Source organism: Porites lutea, chromosome 3 (assembly GCF_958299795.1).
Source record: "Porites lutea chromosome 3, jaPorLute2.1, whole genome shotgun sequence".
NCBI lineage: Eukaryota > Metazoa > Cnidaria > Anthozoa > Scleractinia > Poritidae > Porites > Porites lutea.
Window position 1 is genome coordinate 18,704,693 of NC_133203.1, and position 19,560 is coordinate 18,724,252.

The 19,560-nt window shown below is 40.6% G+C and overlaps 1 protein-coding gene and 2 pseudogenes across 1 annotated transcript; 1 reads left to right on the forward strand and 2 right to left on the reverse strand.

Annotated features, from left to right (window-relative positions):
• Window positions 1-918: 918 nt before the first annotated feature.
• Window positions 919-6,101, forward strand: LOC140931790 (uncharacterized; annotated as a pseudogene).
• Window positions 6,102-9,944: 3,843 nt separating this feature from the next.
• LOC140931791 (uncharacterized) lies at window positions 9,945-15,358 on the reverse strand. Its single transcript, XM_073381526.1, has 3 exons — window positions 14,072-15,358; window positions 11,195-13,975; window positions 9,945-11,111 (listed from the first exon to the last, which is right to left on the reverse strand). Exons 1-3 carry the CDS (start codon window positions 15,356-15,358, stop codon window positions 9,945-9,947), a joined length of 5,235 nt encoding a protein of 1,744 aa, XP_073237627.1.
• Window positions 15,359-17,684: 2,326 nt separating this feature from the next.
• On the reverse strand, window positions 17,685-18,646 carry LOC140931792 (uncharacterized; annotated as a pseudogene).
• Between the last annotated feature and the right edge of the window lie 914 nt (window positions 18,647-19,560).

Below are 19,560 nucleotides of genomic sequence, written 5' to 3' on the forward strand. Positions count from 1 at the left end.
AAAAGCAATGTTGCTGCAGTTCATTCATTTTACATGATGAAAGAAAGTGTTTTACCATAACATTGACCAGTAAAAATTGGAAGGGTATATTTTGTTGGAAACAGTACTTTGAATGAGAAAAGATTTTGTCTCACAATGGAGATCACGGGAGGTTTTCGTTAAGTCGGTAAATACGTAGATCCCTGGGTAGCGTGGGGATTTTGGCCATACTCAATCAATATATCCCTTTCCGACCTCCAAAACTTGAGTCAGCTATAAATATATTTTGTATGATTATCCAAGACAAAAATTTATAAGACATTTTTCAGATGTATAATTGTATAAGTGAGAAAATGCTCTCATAGATTTTTTCGAACCTCCTCAAGGTAAAAATGTCAGTTTGAATATTAGCACACTAGATGGCTAGGTTTCCATGCAATTCAAACTTGTATAGTTAATGCTACTGTTACATATATTTTTTTGGATAGTGTTAGAGAGCAGGAATCTCTTGAGGTGGATTTTAGAAATCTTTTAATTATTTCCTTAATTTTTTTGTAATGATGACATTATTTTCTTGCCAAAGACCTAACCTGCAAAGACCAGGTCTGAAAACGGGTGTGGAAAATGACTTTTTGTTTGCTCTGAAATAGGGTTAGGATTTGAAAAATCGGGCGGCAGACCCCCATCGATTCCGAGGAATACCCCCGGGTTTTTTGGGCATTAAAGTGCCAATAGAATAACTAGAATTGCTGTACGTAGATTTGCTGCATATATAACTGCATCGACTTTGTCAACCACTTGTTAGAAGAAGTAAAGAATACATTTAACTACTTACCACGTGGTCGGCTACCTTCTCTATCCATATTGACAGAATGATAATTAAACTGTAAACCTATTTGACCTGGATTAAAAAGGAAAAAGAGAGAATTGAGGATAACCATGTTATTCCAGGTACATGTATGGCAATTCTGAGGACTAAATCATATAAAAGCAAGCACGCGAAATCCTTCCATAATTCAATGTCGAAGTTGTAATATTGCTTCATTGTCATTGTGCAGGATACTCCAGACACTGTCCACATTCAAGAAACATTAAAAATGCCTTGGATAATAGAAAGACCTTATTTCTATTATCTATGTGAATATAGGATTAAGGCTCTGTGTGGCGCCGCAAACCGCAAGGTCTGCGGCATCCCCGACGATGTTTCAAGAAATATTCACAACTGCCTTCAGTTGTTCAAAAGTTGGATAGCGATATCTACTGGATAAATCACTATCCCACTATCCAAGGGATAAGTGTTTATAGGGAAACCAATTGCACTATCCAGTGGATAGTGCTTTTAAACAACTGGTGCCAGGTTTTTTCTTTTCTTAATAACATAAAGGGAGTTCATTCTCATTGTAACATTTAAAACGACATATAACATTGTTCTCATGAAAAGAATTGCTAATAGGGACACAGACTCGAGGTTTCCGAAGTGTCCGCTGTAAAGGTAGTCGACTGTTAAGGTATTTGTTACGTAATTTCTTCAAATCGACCCTCTATATCAGTGATTGTGTTTCAATCCGTCCAACTATTCACATTTTATAAAGTATAAGCATAGCATCTAATACCAACAAAATAACTGAATAAATTGACAGTGCTTTATCGATGCCATGGTATAGGGATACTAAAGGCTGCGTGTTTTGGAAGGAGTGAGTTGCGTACTGTTGATTTTACCACCCCTCTCCCACAAAGTTAACTTTTGCCAATTTTCCCTCTAAATGAATGTGATGCGATAGTTGTTGGAGTATAACCTGCATAACAGGCGTTTATAAACCAAGCAAGGTAAACGCGGCATTTTGCGCAAAGTGCGAGACGAATTCTAAGGAAGAAGAAAATAAAGTGTCTGCAACCAGAGTCTACAAAGAGTCTAAAAGACACTGACTTTGGGTAATTGCCCTTGCCATAACACTTTGAACTTCACTACCTGGCGTCACTAGCTAGTGTCCCTGGGTTTTCCACGGGACATTCATTTGTGACCTCTCACGCGAAAACGTACACTAACGGCTTCCCGTTTTCGAACGGAAATCCATTCACAAGCCGTTTCTCATCCGTTCAGAAAAAATTTCCATCCGTTCGAACGGCTTGGGCGATCCGTTTAAAAAGGAAATCAAGCCGTTCGAACAGCTGTGTCATCTGTTCACAAAAATTGCCCACCCATTCGAACGGCTAGTGTACCTGTTCGGAAAAATGTGCATCCGTTCGAGCGGTTTGGTCATCCGTTCACAAAAATCATCCATCCGTTCGAACAGCTTGTGCCATCTGTTCAGAAAAAATAATTGTCTATCCGTTCAAACGGCTGTGGCACCCATTCAGAAAAATTTGAATCTGTTCGAACGACTTGGTCATCCGTTCAGAAAAATTATCCACCCGTTCAAAACTTCAATCATTTGGAACCGTTCATTCAAACGCCTTGGATCATGATTAATTTTACGCTGTTCAGATGGCCTTATGCAGTGCCTTGTGGCCGGTCGTTTGCGAAACGAAGACACAAAATGGTAGTTTGCGAAATCTTGTTCTAGCCGTGCTTCGTTGCTTTCTTGCCGTAACGTAACATTGATCTCGAACCAAGCCTGAAATTCAGAACCGACCGAAAAAAGTCTACTAAAGAATATTGTCTCGAGTAAACAACTGTTTCACCGCAATTGTTGAGTCGAAAATGTGTTCCTCTGATCCCAGGTAAACTACTAAGAAACTATTGGTGGAAGTGGCGATTTAACTCGTTTAATGACCCGCTGCCAGAATCACGGGAAACAGTCTACCAAACGAAGAGAAAAGGGTTTTACCAGTAACACTTTCTGATCTTTCTGATCGCGAATGAAATTTGAGTCACTTGCAAAACTCGTTGCCTAGCACGTGACCAACATCTACTCAGTCAACTATCTGATGATTTATTTTTCGTGAACCAAAACTCTCGTCATTTTTTAAAAGACCTTAGATTTTTTTGCAAAGAACAGTGTACAACTATGGCATAGTTCTATGAAGCAACGGTTTGTTGCTTGTTGGCCAGCACGGGTGAGAATCATGACAAGCGTGACATCTCGCAGTTTTCTCTGGCAACGTGACGCTATGCAATTAATTAGTTTCAAAACGGTCTGCTATGATGCAAGCTTTACTTTCATTCATAATTCGATATTCAAAAATACTTACCGCTGCCGATTTATTCATCGTGATTTGAGCTTTTTAACATTATTTCTATTCACGTTTTCCATTTGTGATGGCCATAGCAAGTTTTTATTTAAAAGCATCAAAGCGTTTAATCGCTCTTTTTTTGTTGTTTGTCTAGAACAAGTTTGTTTATATTCTACCAACTCGCATTCCGCCATGGTCTTTCCTTAGAGTTTGATAATTGCAAATATGAGTGGCACGCGAGTTAACAGTGTAGTTGTCACGACAACGCGCCCACATGTCCAAGTGATTGATACGGATTGGCTGTTGTAATCATGTTGTGTTACCTGTCACGGCTGTTTAGAACTCTATGCAAATTTGGCCAGTTTTCGCAGAGCAGCTCAGAGTCATGCTTGAATGAGCAACAACAATGTATCCTTGCAGTTTCTTTGATTTTAAAAACTGTTTGAAAGTCTAAAAAAGTCATTGTGGGATAGCATTGTGATAACAAGTGAAGCTGCCAGAAGTAGAAGGAAAAAAACTTGAATAGCAGTATTAAAAGAGTATGTGTTTTAATTTTAGTAAACAATGGACTGGGTGGCATGTTTTCGGCAAACAACCACGACCCTCAGGCGACGCGTTGACGAGTAATCTTTGCATTTGGCGGTATTAAGGCATTTTTCGCTGTAAAGGTGACATTTACCGAGCGGTTTGCGTAGCGAAAGTAATAAACATTAATCTTTGGTCTGTTCCGTTCGCAGCCAGTCATTAACAATCCGAATGAAACAATATATAAATAATTATTGCTAGAACATGAGCCGTTGTACAGTTAATGGTTATCCGTTAGTTCCATTCGCAGCCAGTCATGACAATCCCTTCTCCCGTGCATGATCATCCGTTCGAAATTTTACTCGAGCCGTTCAGCCGTTCAGGTCTACCGTTCGAAATTTTACTCGTGCCGTTCAGCCGTTCAGGTCTACCGTTCGCAATTTTTTTAGCCGTTCAGCCGTGATTACCATCCGTTCGAAGGTTTTGACGAGCCGTTCAGCCGTTCAGGACTATCCGTTCGAAATTTTACTCCTGCTGTTCAGCCGTTCAGGTCTACCGTTCGAAATTTTTTTAGCCATTCAGCCGTGATTACCATCCGTTCGAAGGTTTTGACGAGCCGTTCAGCCGTTCAGGACTATCCGTTCGAAATTTTACTCCTGCCGTTCAGCCGTTCAGGTCTACCGTTCGAACATTTTTTTAGCCGTTCGGACGTGATTACCATCCGTTCGAAATTTTTCGCTAGCCGTTCAGCCGTCATACCAATCCGTTCGGAATAAATTATCAGCCGTTCAGCCGTTCCGTTTCCGATCGCATCAATGCAGGAAAAAAACTTCCCTTTTTCCAAGTCCTTTATTTGAAACTAAAGCTGGGATAGACATAAAATGACCAGGTTTAATTTGACAGGATGCAGGCATAGTTCAGTATTGGTCAAGCTAGCCTCGTCCGCCACCGTTTCTTATGTGTCTGATTCCCTTTAAACCCCAGGCGATCTGTGTCTTTCTTTCATTCTCTTTCTTTCAGAAAGAATTTCTTAGAAAAAGTCTTAGTCGCCCTGCTTTCTCCAGCCTCTCGCACAGACGTTATTAGGGGTTCATCACGGACGCGTGGCAGACCCCCTTAGAACGTCTGTGTGGAAGGCTGCGCTTTCTCATACTCACATGGCCTATCGTTTTTCAGGTGTTAGAATCGCTTTCAGGTCACGATTTGAAGTACTTGGATATCAGCAATTGTAAGAACGTTACGTCTGTTTAAGTGTCAAAGTTGCTCGCTCAACAACCCAATTTTGAAGAGCTATCGCTGCAAGGAACGTTTACCTTTCCTGCCAGTCCTCAAGTCTTGACACACTTAACCAGCTAGGGCTGAAGAGTCTTAGGTAGGTAATAATACAGTTTCTAGCGCCAATAAATTAGGGCCTGTTAACATGGAGGCGGGGGACTCCAGGTAGGTAAGGTAAAATGTGGCGGGTCACCCCACCTATCATGTAAACGTGATCAAATTGAAATGAGAGATTATATGGATAGGCGGGTTACCCCCCTCCCCCCTACCTCCACGTAAACAGGCCGTAAGAAACTTGTGAACATCAAACGCTGAAATGCCTAGACAACCCAGGTGTTTGAACTCTTGAGAATAACGTATTTCCTTGAATAATAGCCAGTGGCGATTATTAATTTTTCGCCCTAAAAGGTGGCGATTATTCAAGGGAGGCGATTATTTAAAGTACATGTAATGCAAACAGGTCTACAGTCGAATGTCTCCAAAACGACAAACACGGGAATGAGGAAAGGGGACGAACAGGAAGAACGGATAAATAAAATGAGAACAAAACCTAGCCCAAAACCTAACACTATCAGCAACTTCATTTCCAATTCTTCGTTTCTTTTATTTTCCAGTTCTGCTCCCTGTCTTAGTAACATTTAGTGACAAGTCGTCAGTATGGAATTTCTGCAGTCATTGCGCAGATGTCATAATAGTAGTGGTTGATGATGATGATGATGATGATAATAATAATAATAATATTAATAATAATAATAATGATAGTATATATTAATAATAACAATATTAATAACGTTGATGATGATGACGATGATGAAGATGATGAAATTAATGCCTTCTCTTTTTTTTTTTCAGGGTTCTGGAAATAGGAGGAAACGTTCATCTCCTAGTTCAACCATCAGTTGATCCCATACTGCAAATACTTGCTGCATATGAGAATCTGAGAGTTCTATCTCTTGTAAATTACAGCCTTATATCAATAAGCGAGGATTACTTCAAGCATGTTATCAACCTTGAAACCTTGTTTCTTTGGCCAGTGTCACCCACTTTTGTTTGAGAGTGCCAAAAACTCTTGTAATAAAAATTTCAAATGTGAAGTAAGCCCGGTCTCCCCTTTGAGAGACATCATATATGACACAGGAGAAATGTAATGTAATGATCCGAGATATAGATACATCAAACGTTACAAGGATAATAGATAAATTGCACCTCTATTCCTTTCAATTTGTTTTCCTTGTTGTTGTTGTTGTGTATTTAATTTCTGGCACAGAGTTGTCTGCCCAAGAAACGAAAGTATGTATAAAAAGAGAGAACAAAAATCAAACAGATTCACATCTTTGCAAATTTTTATTCAACTGATTATTTTTCAAAACATTATCATCAAGTATTGGCTGTACACAATAAAGCAACAGATAATAATCAGTTATTAAGGTTAAATTTATGCTAATGGCCTACTTTTCACGAATCATGACGGTTTTTCTTACTCAATAGAAAAATATCTCAGAAAATAAAAGCTTGTATGGAAATACAAGCTACAAGCTAATGGTCTTAATGTTTGATATATGTAATACACTTTCGAGCGACATGAGTAACAATCCAATTTCAAATTCAAAGATGCTTAATTTACTATACATAAGTTGATACAAAAAATCCCGTGCTTAATCATAAAGTAAGTCACTGGAACTATACACTGATTCAGTGCGTTCTTTTCATAAAGCGAAATTTGAACACAAAAATTCTGCAAAAAAGCAAACAGATCCTGACTAAAAAAATCTAATTGATTAGTTATTAAATTATAGTATAATTATTACCGGAATGGTATATGCTGTATAATTTGTTGTTTCCGTTCATGTTCTCTACAAGTTGTTGTAGTAATGAAAAACTATACTGTAACTAGACCAATACCTCCCTTTGAGGAGTAAGGCGCAATAAAGATATATTACTACTCCTACGACTGCAAAATCTTTTATCTCGAGAGAAAGGTAGAGATATAACAATTTTATGGGCATCTGATTGTGCTTCAGTGGCTGTCTTGGCCGAAACACTTGTCACGTGGTTTCAATAAAATTTCCCATTTGTCGTTAAAAGATGACAATTTGATACTGGGCTCCGATCCATGCTCAAAAGTTTCATTCACTGGATGAATTTACATTTTATATTATGTGTGTGCTACTGTCAACTTAAAACCAACAGTTATTCTCTTGGGACTACTATATTGTAGCATAATGCTGGACAATGCGACTCAGTTAGAATTTTTACTAACAAAATAAATTATAATCAATAAATCTAATACAATAGGCCACTTCTGAGTTCCAAAAATCCTCACTTTCAAAATGATGCTAGGTGCACAACCTTTCTTGTGAAAATGAGTTGTATTTCCATGAGAATGAAACAGGATTCCCTCGTCAAAGTCTGAGCACCTACCCTCGTTTTGAAGCAGAGGCCCGGAGGAACTCGCAAATCGCATATTTCTCTAGCAGGGACACCTTGTGACTTGTATACGCAGTTGCTTGATTCTTCGCAAAGTGTTGTTGCAATTGACCACTCCAGAAGAGTTTATCTTGGGAGTTAAAATGGCCTCAAGAGAAACTGAAAACAATGCTTATGCAACATTCTGGGGTGAAAAAACAAAGAGCATTATGATATGTTATGGTATTTTCTGGCGTGGTCAATAGCTTGTTGCTTGCTTGCCATTTTGTGCTGTGTTTTTACCTCTCTCTTTAGGTCTGGGGCAGGTAACTGTTGGTTGGTAAGCATTCCACTGCAAGGCTGTGCTGTAGGAAAAATGTAAGGAGCCCAGTGCTCTGAACTTGTGAAATCCAGTGTGCCCAGCATTGAATTTGTATGAAAAAGCAAACATTTTCTAGTCGCCCGAGAACAAAAGTTAGGTGCCACTAGCTACTGGGTTCTGCTAGACCACAGCCTTGCACTGAATTGTTTAGTGTGATAGTGCCGGGAGGGGGGAGGGGGGCTCTTGCGGGGTTGTCATGGATACCTCCTCCTAGTGCTAGAGCGCCCAAGCTCGTTTATTGGCAATTAGTTTATGCTAGCAAGAAGCAAGAACTTGTGTAAAACTCTGCATTTATACAATTCAAATACTGTCAACATCTAATTTATCCTTGAAGCCCTAATGAGCACTACAGTAGACTCTCTAAGACCAAAACCCACATTCAAAATAGTCCAGCCTGATGTTTAAACATTTGCTAAATGAAAAGAATTGGCAAAGGGCATTCATATAAAGGTCAGTACACGTTTTCTCAATAGGTTAACAATTCCTTAATTCTCAAAACTATCAATGTTGATTATGACTCCACTGGTAGAGGTTTACACTAGTAGGGGACAGTTGTGGTTGGTAATTCTTGGAGCTTAAAGGGTTAATAATAACGAGCAGTGGAGCAGTTTAAGACTGTAATATTGCCGGTTAATAATACCTAACCTAAATATGTAAAGGGCACCCCGTCTAACCTTTTAGGTTGGTTTATGTGTTAATAGTGCTCTCCTGGCATGCAAATAAATCACTTTAAAAGGACAGTTCAGCACTTGGCCTTGACTGCAAACCGCAACAGACAGACAGAGAGAGAGAAAGAGAGAGAGAGAGCCATAAGAACCGGCACTTTTGTAACGAAAAAAGGGCACTTCGGTAACATGGGGAACTTTTGTAACATTGGTAGGGAACTTTTGTCACGTTCATAGGGAACTTTTGTAGCAATGGGACACTTTTTTTAACTTTAATAGGGAACTTTTGTCACTTCATAGGAAATATTTGTAACAATGGGGCACTTTTTTAACATAGCCAGTACAGGAAACTTTTGTCACTTTCTTCTTAGAGGTGAAGTCCACCTAGTTACCACCTAATGAGAACCCTGTGCTATTTAAATGAGTGAAAATTATTCTTAATGTCAAAATTTATTCAATATAATTTGTTTCCATATCTTTTATAGACGTCTGAAAAATGAACATTGACAATCTAGAAAGCACGACGAGTCAGGTTATGTTTTGTGGTGACTGGACATCCTGAGAAGCCTGAATTGCTTCCGTTTTGTGTAATTACTCACTGAGGTTTATTTAAAAAAAATCTTTTGTCTTTTACTAGACTAGTCCATCCGACGCAACTAAAGCCAATCACATTTTTGCCACATAACATACAGAAAAGGAAATAAAATGTTAAAGTAGCTAGAAAAAAAAATAGTCAGTTGTCACTCAACGCCCGACCAATATGATCTATTTTAACAATTGTTTTTAACCCATTTGCTCATGGAATCTTTGTCCAAGGTACCTTCAGTTTTAAAGCTAGTGGGCAGGTTCATTTTTTCTGGCGAAACGTTTCATATAAAAAAAGGGAGGAAAGGCAAATCCTGCTGTTTATCACTGTTTTATCCAAGACAAAAATATAGACGTCTATATCATTTAGGCCAAACGAAACTAAAATCACCTAAACGCTGTAGTTCGCAGCCTTTTGTTTTTGATGCTAATTGTCAACTTTCAAGGTCCAGGCATTCGTAAAAAGCAAAATGTCGGGGTTGGGTCATCCTCCCTTTTTTTGCTTATCTTGTCCCGTTTTCTCGTTTGCGGAACTTGTAAGAAAATTTATTTGGGAAGGTGGGATTAGATGGAATGCAGTGCTGGTCCCCGTTGCTCAACGGTTGGATAATGCTAGCCACTGAATAAATCTCTATCCACTGTCACGGAGTTTTGTGTTACTTTTCGCGCGAAATATGATAGATTTTATTTGAAACCAATATATCTCTACAGTAACGGGCTTCTATTCCGATACACTTGCCAAAAACGATAGGGTTCCACAAAAGTAACGGGCTTCTAAACCGATACACGTGCCTTCCACAAAATTACAATTCTCCAAATCGAAAAACTACTCCGTTCAAAGTGTCACATGATCACGTGTTCGAAACGTGATCGGCTACATCTAAGGTCAAAAGATGTCACGCGCGAAAAGTAACACAAAACTCCGTGACACACTCCCCCCTTGACCAGTCGAATCACTGGTCAACTAGTCTCCGAATGTAATCAGCATTCCGAGCGGCAAGACGCCTGGGTGGCCTGATGCCTTCAATTATCTGCTCCTCCCGAAGTTGTTCATCATTAGTCACGACAGGTATCTCCAGGGGAAACAGCCTTTGCACTGGCCTCTTCATAGTTACAGGTCTACCACTCTTACTGATAACCTTGACTACAGCTGCTCTAACGCGATCGTCCGCACCATGGATCAACTGCTCCACTCGTCCAAGTTTCCACTGACTACGGGGCAGATTGTCTTCGAAAACGGTAACAACATCTCCCTCAGATACAGCAATACTGGATCTAGGCCTGGATTTCTGCCGATGCAGGTTCCTTAACTCTCTAACATATTCTCTGCTCCAGCGCCTCCAGAAGTGTTCCAGTAACAATCCCAAGTACTTCCGTCTTCTTGGGAGGTCTTCCGACGACACTGTATGGTCAAGTGAGGCTTGTCGATTTCCTGTTACCTCCGGCAGTGATAATATTCGTCTTCCATACATCAAGTGACTTGGTGTCAATGGTTCTTCAGGATCATCTGACGACACGTAAGTTAAGGGTCTAGAGTTGAGAGTTCCCTCAACCTCGACGAGAACAGTGTGTAATTCGTCATAGTTTAACTTAGCGTTCCTAAGTGTCTTCCGCAAACATCTCTTTGTATTCTGAATCAATCGCTCAAAAAAGCCACCCCACCAGGGCGCTCTGTCCACATTAAATCTCCAGTCAATTCTTTTACTGGCCAGGAATTTCTTGACTCTTGGGTAAGAAAATAACTTGCTCAAAATTTTATCTGCAGCCTTAAACGTTTTGGCATTGTCCGAGATAATCAGTTCTGGTAAACCTCTTCTAGCTGCGAATCTCCTCAGGCAACGGATGAATACATCAACCGACAGGTCCGTAGCAAGCTCTAAATGTACTGCTCTCACAGAACAGCAAGTAAACAGGAGAACATAAACCTTCTGTAACGCTGACTGTCCTGACACCTTAATGTACAAAGGTCCAGCATAATCTACTCCGACATAAGTAAAGGCAGGTTTCTGGTTCAATCTAAACTCGGGTAGGTCACTTTGAGGAGGCACTCTGTAACTCTGCCCTTCATATCTGCGACAAACTGTACAGCTAGCCAGTGTTCTTTTAACAAACTGTCGTCCCTTGACGATCCAAAATCTGGTTCTCAGCTGGGCTAGCGTAGCTCTACCCTATTGTGATGCACCCTTTCATGAGCATCTCTCACCAACAGAGTTGAAAGATAATGATTCTTTGGTAGTAAGGCTGGGAACTTCGTCTCATGTGGTACATCAGCATTAGCAACTCTCCCCTTACATCTTATGACTCCACTACTGTCTTCGTACAAACCAAAGTCTCGCTCTAACTGGCTGTAATTTGCTTGGGACTTCAATTCTTTCTGGACACTTCTTAACCACTTCACTTCTGCATTTCCAAGTTCTTCTGCAGTAACCTCTCCCAAGTAAACAGTTCCTTCCTTTAGCAACTTGGCCTTGATTTTCAAATTTTTCACAAAGCGCAACACCAAAGCTGTAATACGAAACAACTTGTTACAGGAGCTAAAATCTGTGATCGGAATAATAGTGTCCATATTGGGTATTCCATTTGTAGTTAACAATACCGCTTCACCAACTGCTTCGATAGCTTGGCCTTTCTTCATCTCTACGCAACACTCTTCAGCAATTGTTTCTGAACATTCCTCAGAACTGGGCCAGTTTCTCATGGGCTTCGACAGCCACGATGGTTCCTTCCACCACAACACATTACTCTTTAACTTAGCCGCACCTTCTCCACGAGATCCTATGTCCGCTGGGTTCTCAATGCCAGGACAATGGTTCCACATGCTCTCTTCGGTTAAAGACAAGATTTCATTCACACGATTTTGCACAAACTGCTTCCACTCCTTCGAACCCTTTATCCAGCAGATTGCAGTCTTGCTGTGTAGCCACAAGTGTGTCTTATCAATTGTAATCTGTGACGCCAAGGCTTCTTTAACTGAGGACACCAATCTTGCTAAGATGACCCCAGACAGTAATTCGAGTCTAGGGATAGACTGCCTTGTCAGCGGTGCCACTATGGTTTTGGATGACAACAAAACTGGAAAAAAATCACCACTCACTTCAAGAACCAAGTAAACAACAGCACAATAAGCCTTCTCTGAAGCGTCCCCAAACCCATGAATAACATACGACGTAACACCTTCCTCTAATCCAGCATACACACACCTCGGTACTAACACTTGCTGCACCTCTCTCAAGTCCTGAAGCCACCTGTTCCACTGCTTCCGGGCAGACTCCGGGAGTGGTGCATCCCATTCAAACTTCTCCTGGCAAAGAGACTGAAACAAAATCTTCATTTCCACCAGTATTGGACTGAGTACTCCAAGGGGGTCAAAGAAACTTGAAGTAACCTTTAACAAGTTTCTCCTGGTCGGCCCCAAGTCTTCTGAAAGTCTCAGTAAGGCTTCAAATTTAAAAATGAACTCATCAGTAACACAGTTCCAATTGACACCAAGTACCTTGTGTTCATCCTTCATATCAAGCTTCTCCAAATGATTGACAGTAGTTTTCGCATAAGACTCTGTATCCTCCACTACAGCACAAGTTCCGACAGTCCCAACTTGGTCCTCACAAATCAATTCAAGCAATTTAGGTGAATTTGAAATCCACTTTCGCAAGTTAAACCCACCTTCCAATAGGCACTTCTTAGACTTCTGATAAAGCGACAGACACTCCTCAACACCCCTTTCTCCTGTCACCAAATCATCCACATAAAATGAATTCAACAAGTTCTGAACCAACCCAGGGTCAGCCTCATATTGACTGATATGATACTTCAAAGTGGCATTCAAAAGAAAAGGGCTAGCATTGACTCCAAACACCACACGACAAAACCTATATAACATCAATCCGGGATTCTCTTCTTCTAAACTGTCCACCCAGAGGAATCGCAGGACATCACGATCTTCTTCAGCAACTCCCACATTGAGAAAGGCCTTTTCAATGTCTCCTACAAGTGCAATTCTTTTCTCTCTAAACCGGAGGAGAACATTGAAGATTGTTGGAGTTAAGGCTGGTCCTGAGTAAAGACATTCGTTAAGACTTGGACTATCACTGCTGGGCCTTGACGACGCATCAAAAACAACACGAAGTTTGGTTGTAAGGGCATCCCGGCGTACCACCCCATGATGCGGTAAATAATGCACCCTTCTAACATCAGGACGCTTGGCACAGTCTACTTGCTCAATTATACCACTCTGCAACTGATCTTGTATGATGGAGTCATATTCTTTCAAGATCTCTGGATCCTTTCTAAGACGTTTAAGCTGCGAGCTCAATCTTGCCACACAGTTCTCAAAATTATCTGGCAACAGCCCATGTTGCTCCTTCCAAGGTAGATGGACCAGATACTTGCCATCTTCAAAACTCAAATTCTTTTCAAAGGCTTCAAGAACAGTATCCTTATCTCGAATGCCGACAGAATCCAGATCCCACAATCTATCCAAATCCCCTTGCAGCGTATCATCAACAACCCTTGACTCCGTCCTCAACACGTGAGTCGACGAAAACTGAATACTTGAAAGTTTTTCCCTCGGGAGATTTTCCACCGGACCCGACAACACCCATCCAAACTTGGTAGAAACAGCCACAGGTCCACCCTGACCTGACTCCTCCCCCCTTACTGACTTGCCATCAAAGAAATCCCAGATATAATCTGAACCAATCAACAAATCAATCTGCATTGTATTGCTGGCAGGGCACACATCAGCAAATTCAATGTTTTTTAAGTTGGGATATCTTTCTTTAATCCATTCCAAATCTTGACCTTGTAAATCATTACAAATGTGAGGGACTGCAAATGCATTCAATGTTGTTTTAAAGTCTGTTCCTGATTTGGTTAAAGAAAGTTCGACCAGGTTGACAGCTTCCAGCTCTTGGTTCTGATCCCCAAATGTTGCAATTTTCAGTCTCTCTGTCCTGACAGTTTTCAATTTCAAGGTATTTACTACCTATTGGTTGATAGACGATCGCTGGGCTCCAGTATCAAAAATTGCACGTACAGTGAGACTATGAGAGAGTTCCTTCCCCGGGATTGAGACATTTACTTGAGCAGTTTGTAAGAAAACATGCATCCCAGAACCAATATGCAATGCAGGTGAGGCTGTTGCCCCAGCAGGAATATTACTGCTGTCTGCCATACCACTATTACAAACTGCCAAATGGTGACGACCACTACACTTGAAGCACTGAATTTTGGTGTCGCAGTTACGGGCTAGGTGCCCCCCACGGCGCAGGCAATTGAAACACCTCCCTTGTTTCTTCAAAATTTCTCTTCTTGTTACAACTTGGCACTCAGACGCTCGGTGATTTCCTTTGCAAAACAAACAGTTTAACTCCCCACGATTTCCGCTCAACAATGCACTCGCAGTTGATTCATTGCCAGGGTTAAACGATTTCTTTAATGGGGATTTTTTCTCCACAGATGTATTCATACCACACCTTTCACGGGCCTCCACTTCATTTTTGACAGCTTTTATTACAGAAGTTAGCTCCCAGTTATCCTTATGTTCCCTGCTGACAATCAATCGCAATTCTTCGGGCAACTTCTCCATGAATATAGGAATCAAAAGAGCTCCATACTGTGCAGAATCAATTCCCAGTGCTTGTAAACCTCTAACCTGAATTTCCAAATTATCGAGAACAGCTCGGATTCCCTTAACGTTAGACATGGCATTCACAGGCTGTAATTTGAGTAAGGCCTCCATGTGAGCGCTAATAATTATCTGCTTGTTTCCAAATCTATCGGTTAAGATTTCAATAGCCTCCTTATAGTTCAGTTCAGTTAATGGTAATCCAGTGATAGAATTTAGAGCTGGGCCATCTAATAGACTTCGCAGATAATTAAACTTGTCAACATTGGTTAGCGAAGCGTTCTTATGCACTGCAGACGAGAACGAATCCCAAAATGTTTGCCAGTTTTTTGGGTCGCCAGCAAATCTTTTTATGTGTAGTTTTGGTAGCTTCGCACCGTTACTAGAACTAGATGGAACAGACCCACCTTGACTTCCTTGAGGCGATTCTTGTTTGCCATGAGAATTTTCACATTTCTGCAACTTGACAAGGGCGCCATGAATTCGCGCGCGAAACTCTTCAGATTCCTCTATCTCCGGTTCTAAATTTCCTTCGTCGATTGCGGCCAAAATCGATTCGTCCAAGGTCTTTAAGGTCGCTAATTTTTCATTGACCGTAATAGTTATCCGTTTTATCTTGTCTTTAGTGGTATGAGACCCATCGTAATCCATGAGAAGTTCATCGACTGATGAAAGAATTTTCCTTGCGTGTAAGCGATGCGCCGCACGTATTTTCAGGTTCTTCGCTAGTTTTCCAGGCATAATTCAGCTAGTTCTGACTCCAAATCCGGCTCTTGGGACCAAATATGATAGATTTTATTCGAAACCAATATATCTCTACAGTAACGGGCTTCTATTCCGATACACTTGCCAAAAACGATAGGGTTCCACAAAAGTAACGGGCTTCTAAACCGATACACGTGCCTTCCACAAAATTACAATTCTCCAAATCGAAAAACTACTCCGTTCAAAGTGTCACATGATCACGTGTTCGAAACGTGATCGGCTACATCTAAGGTCAAAAGATGTCACGCGCGAAAAGTAACACAAAACTCCGTGACATCCACTGCATAGTGGAATTGGTTTCCCTAATACTTACCCGGATTTATTCGTTGGATAGTGCTATTCGACGTTTGAACAACTGAAGCCTGATGGGTAGCGGAACAAAAAAAAATTGCGTTCCTCTCCTGCTTAGCTTGTTTGATTGAATAGTGCTCATCTGGTTTTGGTTTTGAAGGATCTCTTCCCCCTGTCAAAAATTTCTGTGATCCTTAAAACGGATGACACCACAAGCGGTACAAGGGGCATGGATCCGCGCAAGCAGTTACGGGTGGTTCAGGGTTGAATGACTCTTGAATGAGTTAACTAAAAGCATGTTTCCACCTTCCTAAGGACTGTGAATAAAGAAAAGACCAATGGGGATCAAGGCATGTCTTCCATTCACAACAACATTTCAGTTTACTGCTCGTCTTTCAAACTTCAAATTATGCCACATAACGGCATAGACGGAGCAGAATGTAAAAACGTAACTTGAATAAATTTACTTTAACACAACATGGACAAAACTCTAGGTAAAGTTGAGATTGCGAATTACAGCATAGGGCAATACTAAGATGAAGAACTATTCATAAATATTATAGTATTCAAACGGTGCAACTTAGTCAGCTGACAGTGTATAAATGCAAAGTCTACTAGTCTACGTAGAAACTTGTCTGAATAATAGCATTGTAGCATAGAATTTTCAATAATGATATAAAACAGTTTATCAATCAAGGGGGCTCTTACAGCCGTAACACTATCAGATATTTTGAAACCCAACGTATTTATGCCTAAATTTGAGAATTCGATTACTTTTATTACATTGCAGCCAACTCAACCAGGGCTACTGACACTTTGAAATTTAATACTTAAGAGTGAGTTAACGGAGCAACGGAGTTTTATAAGCATTGGTTATATAAGGCAATTTTCATGAAAGGCGCTTTTAACAAACAATTTTAATTAAATTTACAAAAGGGCCTTTGCCCAGTTATTGATAATGATGTTTGGGTGGCCCCTGCTGAGTTGTTTGCACAAGTGCAATATATAACATGGAACGGCAATGTTCATTATAAATACCTGTAAAAAGGGGGAAAACATTTTCACTGTTCTATTGAAAATTTAAAAATTTATTTGCCAATACAACCAAAACAGTGGTTACTTGGTTCGACGTCTTTTTTTCTGCAAAATGAGCAAACAGTGCTTTATTTTTAACTATATTTTTGGAGATACCATAAAATCATTGCATTGTGTGAAATGTTTTAGGTCACCTGGACACTGGCTTAATCGTCTTGGGATAAAAGTCGCCTATTTATTACAGTTTTTCAAAGTAACGAAGAACTTAGTCGTCTGCACTGTTTTACTGGTGAGCTAAAGTTTATAGTTGCACCCGATGGAAGGATTTTTCACAAGGTGTATTAGCAAGCATAAACTAGTATCCATGAAGGCAGTAGCATAACTGAAAAACCAAGAACAAGTTCGTGGGGTACAACTAAACAGTCACGTTTTTTCACTTTAACTGGGCCAGGTGAATGATAAGAGTGTTATACGGATAAAATGTAGTTTTCCTTAAGTTACCTTTCCCAACAAAGTCTCTTAAGGTTTCATTTTTTATATAACTTCGCCCTTCACCTAAGAAAGAAGACATTCGTATCAAATTTCGTCACTGTGGTTGTTCCTGCGCTAGGTTTAATATTGCTGGGATAATTACGATATTTTTTTTCCTGAGAGAAAATGATTTTAGGAATTTTTGATAAACAGGTAAATCAGTATGAAATAAAAAAAAATTGGTTTGGTCGTACAGCCTATACAAACACCAAACAAACGAACGATCATGACGTGAAGCCTTGGTAAACCGATATGACACGCTCGTCCAACTTACCCAGCAATGTTGCATGGGTGAACACTATGTTTAGGATGATGTTGGATCAGATTATGCTTCTTACCAGACTTTGCTTTAAATAGAAGTAAGCGTATAGGCGAATGTGTAAAAACTTACGTGGTAGCATTTGTTCTGCTATTTTTCTATATAGGCAGCTGGCAACGGCCTAGTTTATTTCCTGTGAATGCGCCTTTCATATTTAATTCGATTTACAATCGTATCCACGGACACTTTCTTGATCAGCTGTTTTCCCCAGGCGTCCTTTTCGAGGGCTTCCTTTATTGTTTTCTTCACAATCGGAAATGACTTTTTAATCATGTCGGCGAATTTAACTCGAATTTTCTCTACGTCACCGTCTGAAAATACATTCCTGACACTACTTCCTACAGTGGGTGGTATGATATCACTTGAACTTCCACCCACATCAGGCAGTCCTCTCACTATACGTTGCTCAAGGGTTTCCACTTCAGAGGGTGGACTTGCAGGTCGTTCTGTGGAAATCGATGGAAGCTTTCTGAATCGCCACTGTGACCTTATTTTGTCCAATACTCTTTTTGGGTCTTCATTCTCCAGTTGTGGATGGTTGGAAATTTTGGACCTCACGTCTTCTACGGAAACAGCTTCTTTCTCGATTTCATCTTTGAAAACACTCTTTATTAATGCCTCCATACCGGCACTCCAAGAAACTTTTGAATTCAAGTTAGACGCACAATCTTCTGAAGCTGGTAGGCTGGGGTTGCTTTGACAATCTTTTTTCTGCTGATCAAAGGTTTCCTGAACTTGCCCACGCATGACATTACGTAGCTGCTGCGAGGCTTTAACCGATGATTTAGACTTCTCCTGTAAACGGTAAAACTTGCGCGCTATGTCAATATTGTGGGCCATCAAATCGGCAAGATGTCCAAGCGCTTCTTCACCTTGGCTGGTGTTGTGAACTTTCAACACAGCTGACTTTCTGAACAGAGTGGAAGAAGGACTTCCCGTCATTCCCGCTTTCTTCCAGAAAGATTTTATGGCCTTGTTCACTTGACTGGATTTCAGGTCTTCTCCGTTCCACGATACAAAACCTTTTTGCTAGAGTTGCTAGAAACACCAGGAACTCTGGAACGTACTTCTCGGACGAATATGTTCATCCAGCTATGCAATTTTGGGCTCATAACAATTCTGGCTGGACCATGGGTTGCGACTGTTTTACTGGCCTTAACAAGGATGACATTTTCGTCATCATGTTTTGATGCTCTGTTGAATTCTTCCAAAAGCATATTTGCAATGACACCAGCTCTGTTGGCATTGTCTACTGATATCTCAACCATCAAAAAATCTCTAATAAGAGTGTACTGGGTTTGGGTAATCTCTATTGAATGCGCACCTGACAACTGACCCAAGAGGCATATGGCGGCTCTAGAGGCTTCACTTCTCTCAAATTCTGCAATTTGTTCAGGAGAGATTAAGGAATGGAGGTCCTCGTCCATCTTCTCCCAGTGCCGTTTATCACACCCTTTGCGGAATGATGTAGACCATCTTGCGAGCTTCTCTTTTAAAGAAAGGAGTTTCTCTTTAGAGATTTCAATGCCAGTGGCTTCACTTAAGCAAAAAGAGTAAAAATAGCGAAGGCTCATCAGATACGATTTGGTAGTTTTCGGATGGTACTCTTTCTTTGCAAAGCCTTCTATGAATTTTTCATTGATGATTCTTTCATTCAATAGACAAGCCAAATCTTGGTTGCTGTCAATCACTCTCAGAATCTTAAAAATCTGGACTCGATGCTTCTTACATGTAATCTTGTCTAGGTTCCCTCCATCGGCCGACTGAAGCCAGGCTTCGAATTTGATAATAGCTGGTGGTATGGTTGCCTCTGAATCAACTGAGCCATCAACATTTCCCACCTCTTCAGCCAGTGTTTCTTCATCGTCTTCGTCATTGATGACCACCACTTCCGGGTCAGACATTCTTGGTCGTTTATGATATGGAGCCATGTGTGATTCTTTTATCGGCCCTTGTACTCTTGACAATTCTCTGATGTAGGCATCAGAGCCTGCCTTCAAGT

Bases quoted from the DNA above. Each gene is read 5' to 3' on its own strand.
- LOC140931791 (XM_073381526.1), bottom strand. From the start codon at position 15,358: ATGCCTGGAAAACTAGCGAAGAACCTGAAAATACGTGCGGCGCATCGC. The intron at 13,976-14,071 runs GTAAATGTCTCA...ATCAACCAATAG, and splicing joins TTTTCTTACAAACTGCTCAA to GTAGTAAATACCTTGAAATT. The intron at 11,112-11,194 runs GTGAGAGATGCT...TGGATCGTCAAG, and splicing joins ATTATCTTTCAACTCTGTTG to GGACGACAGTTTGTTAAAAG.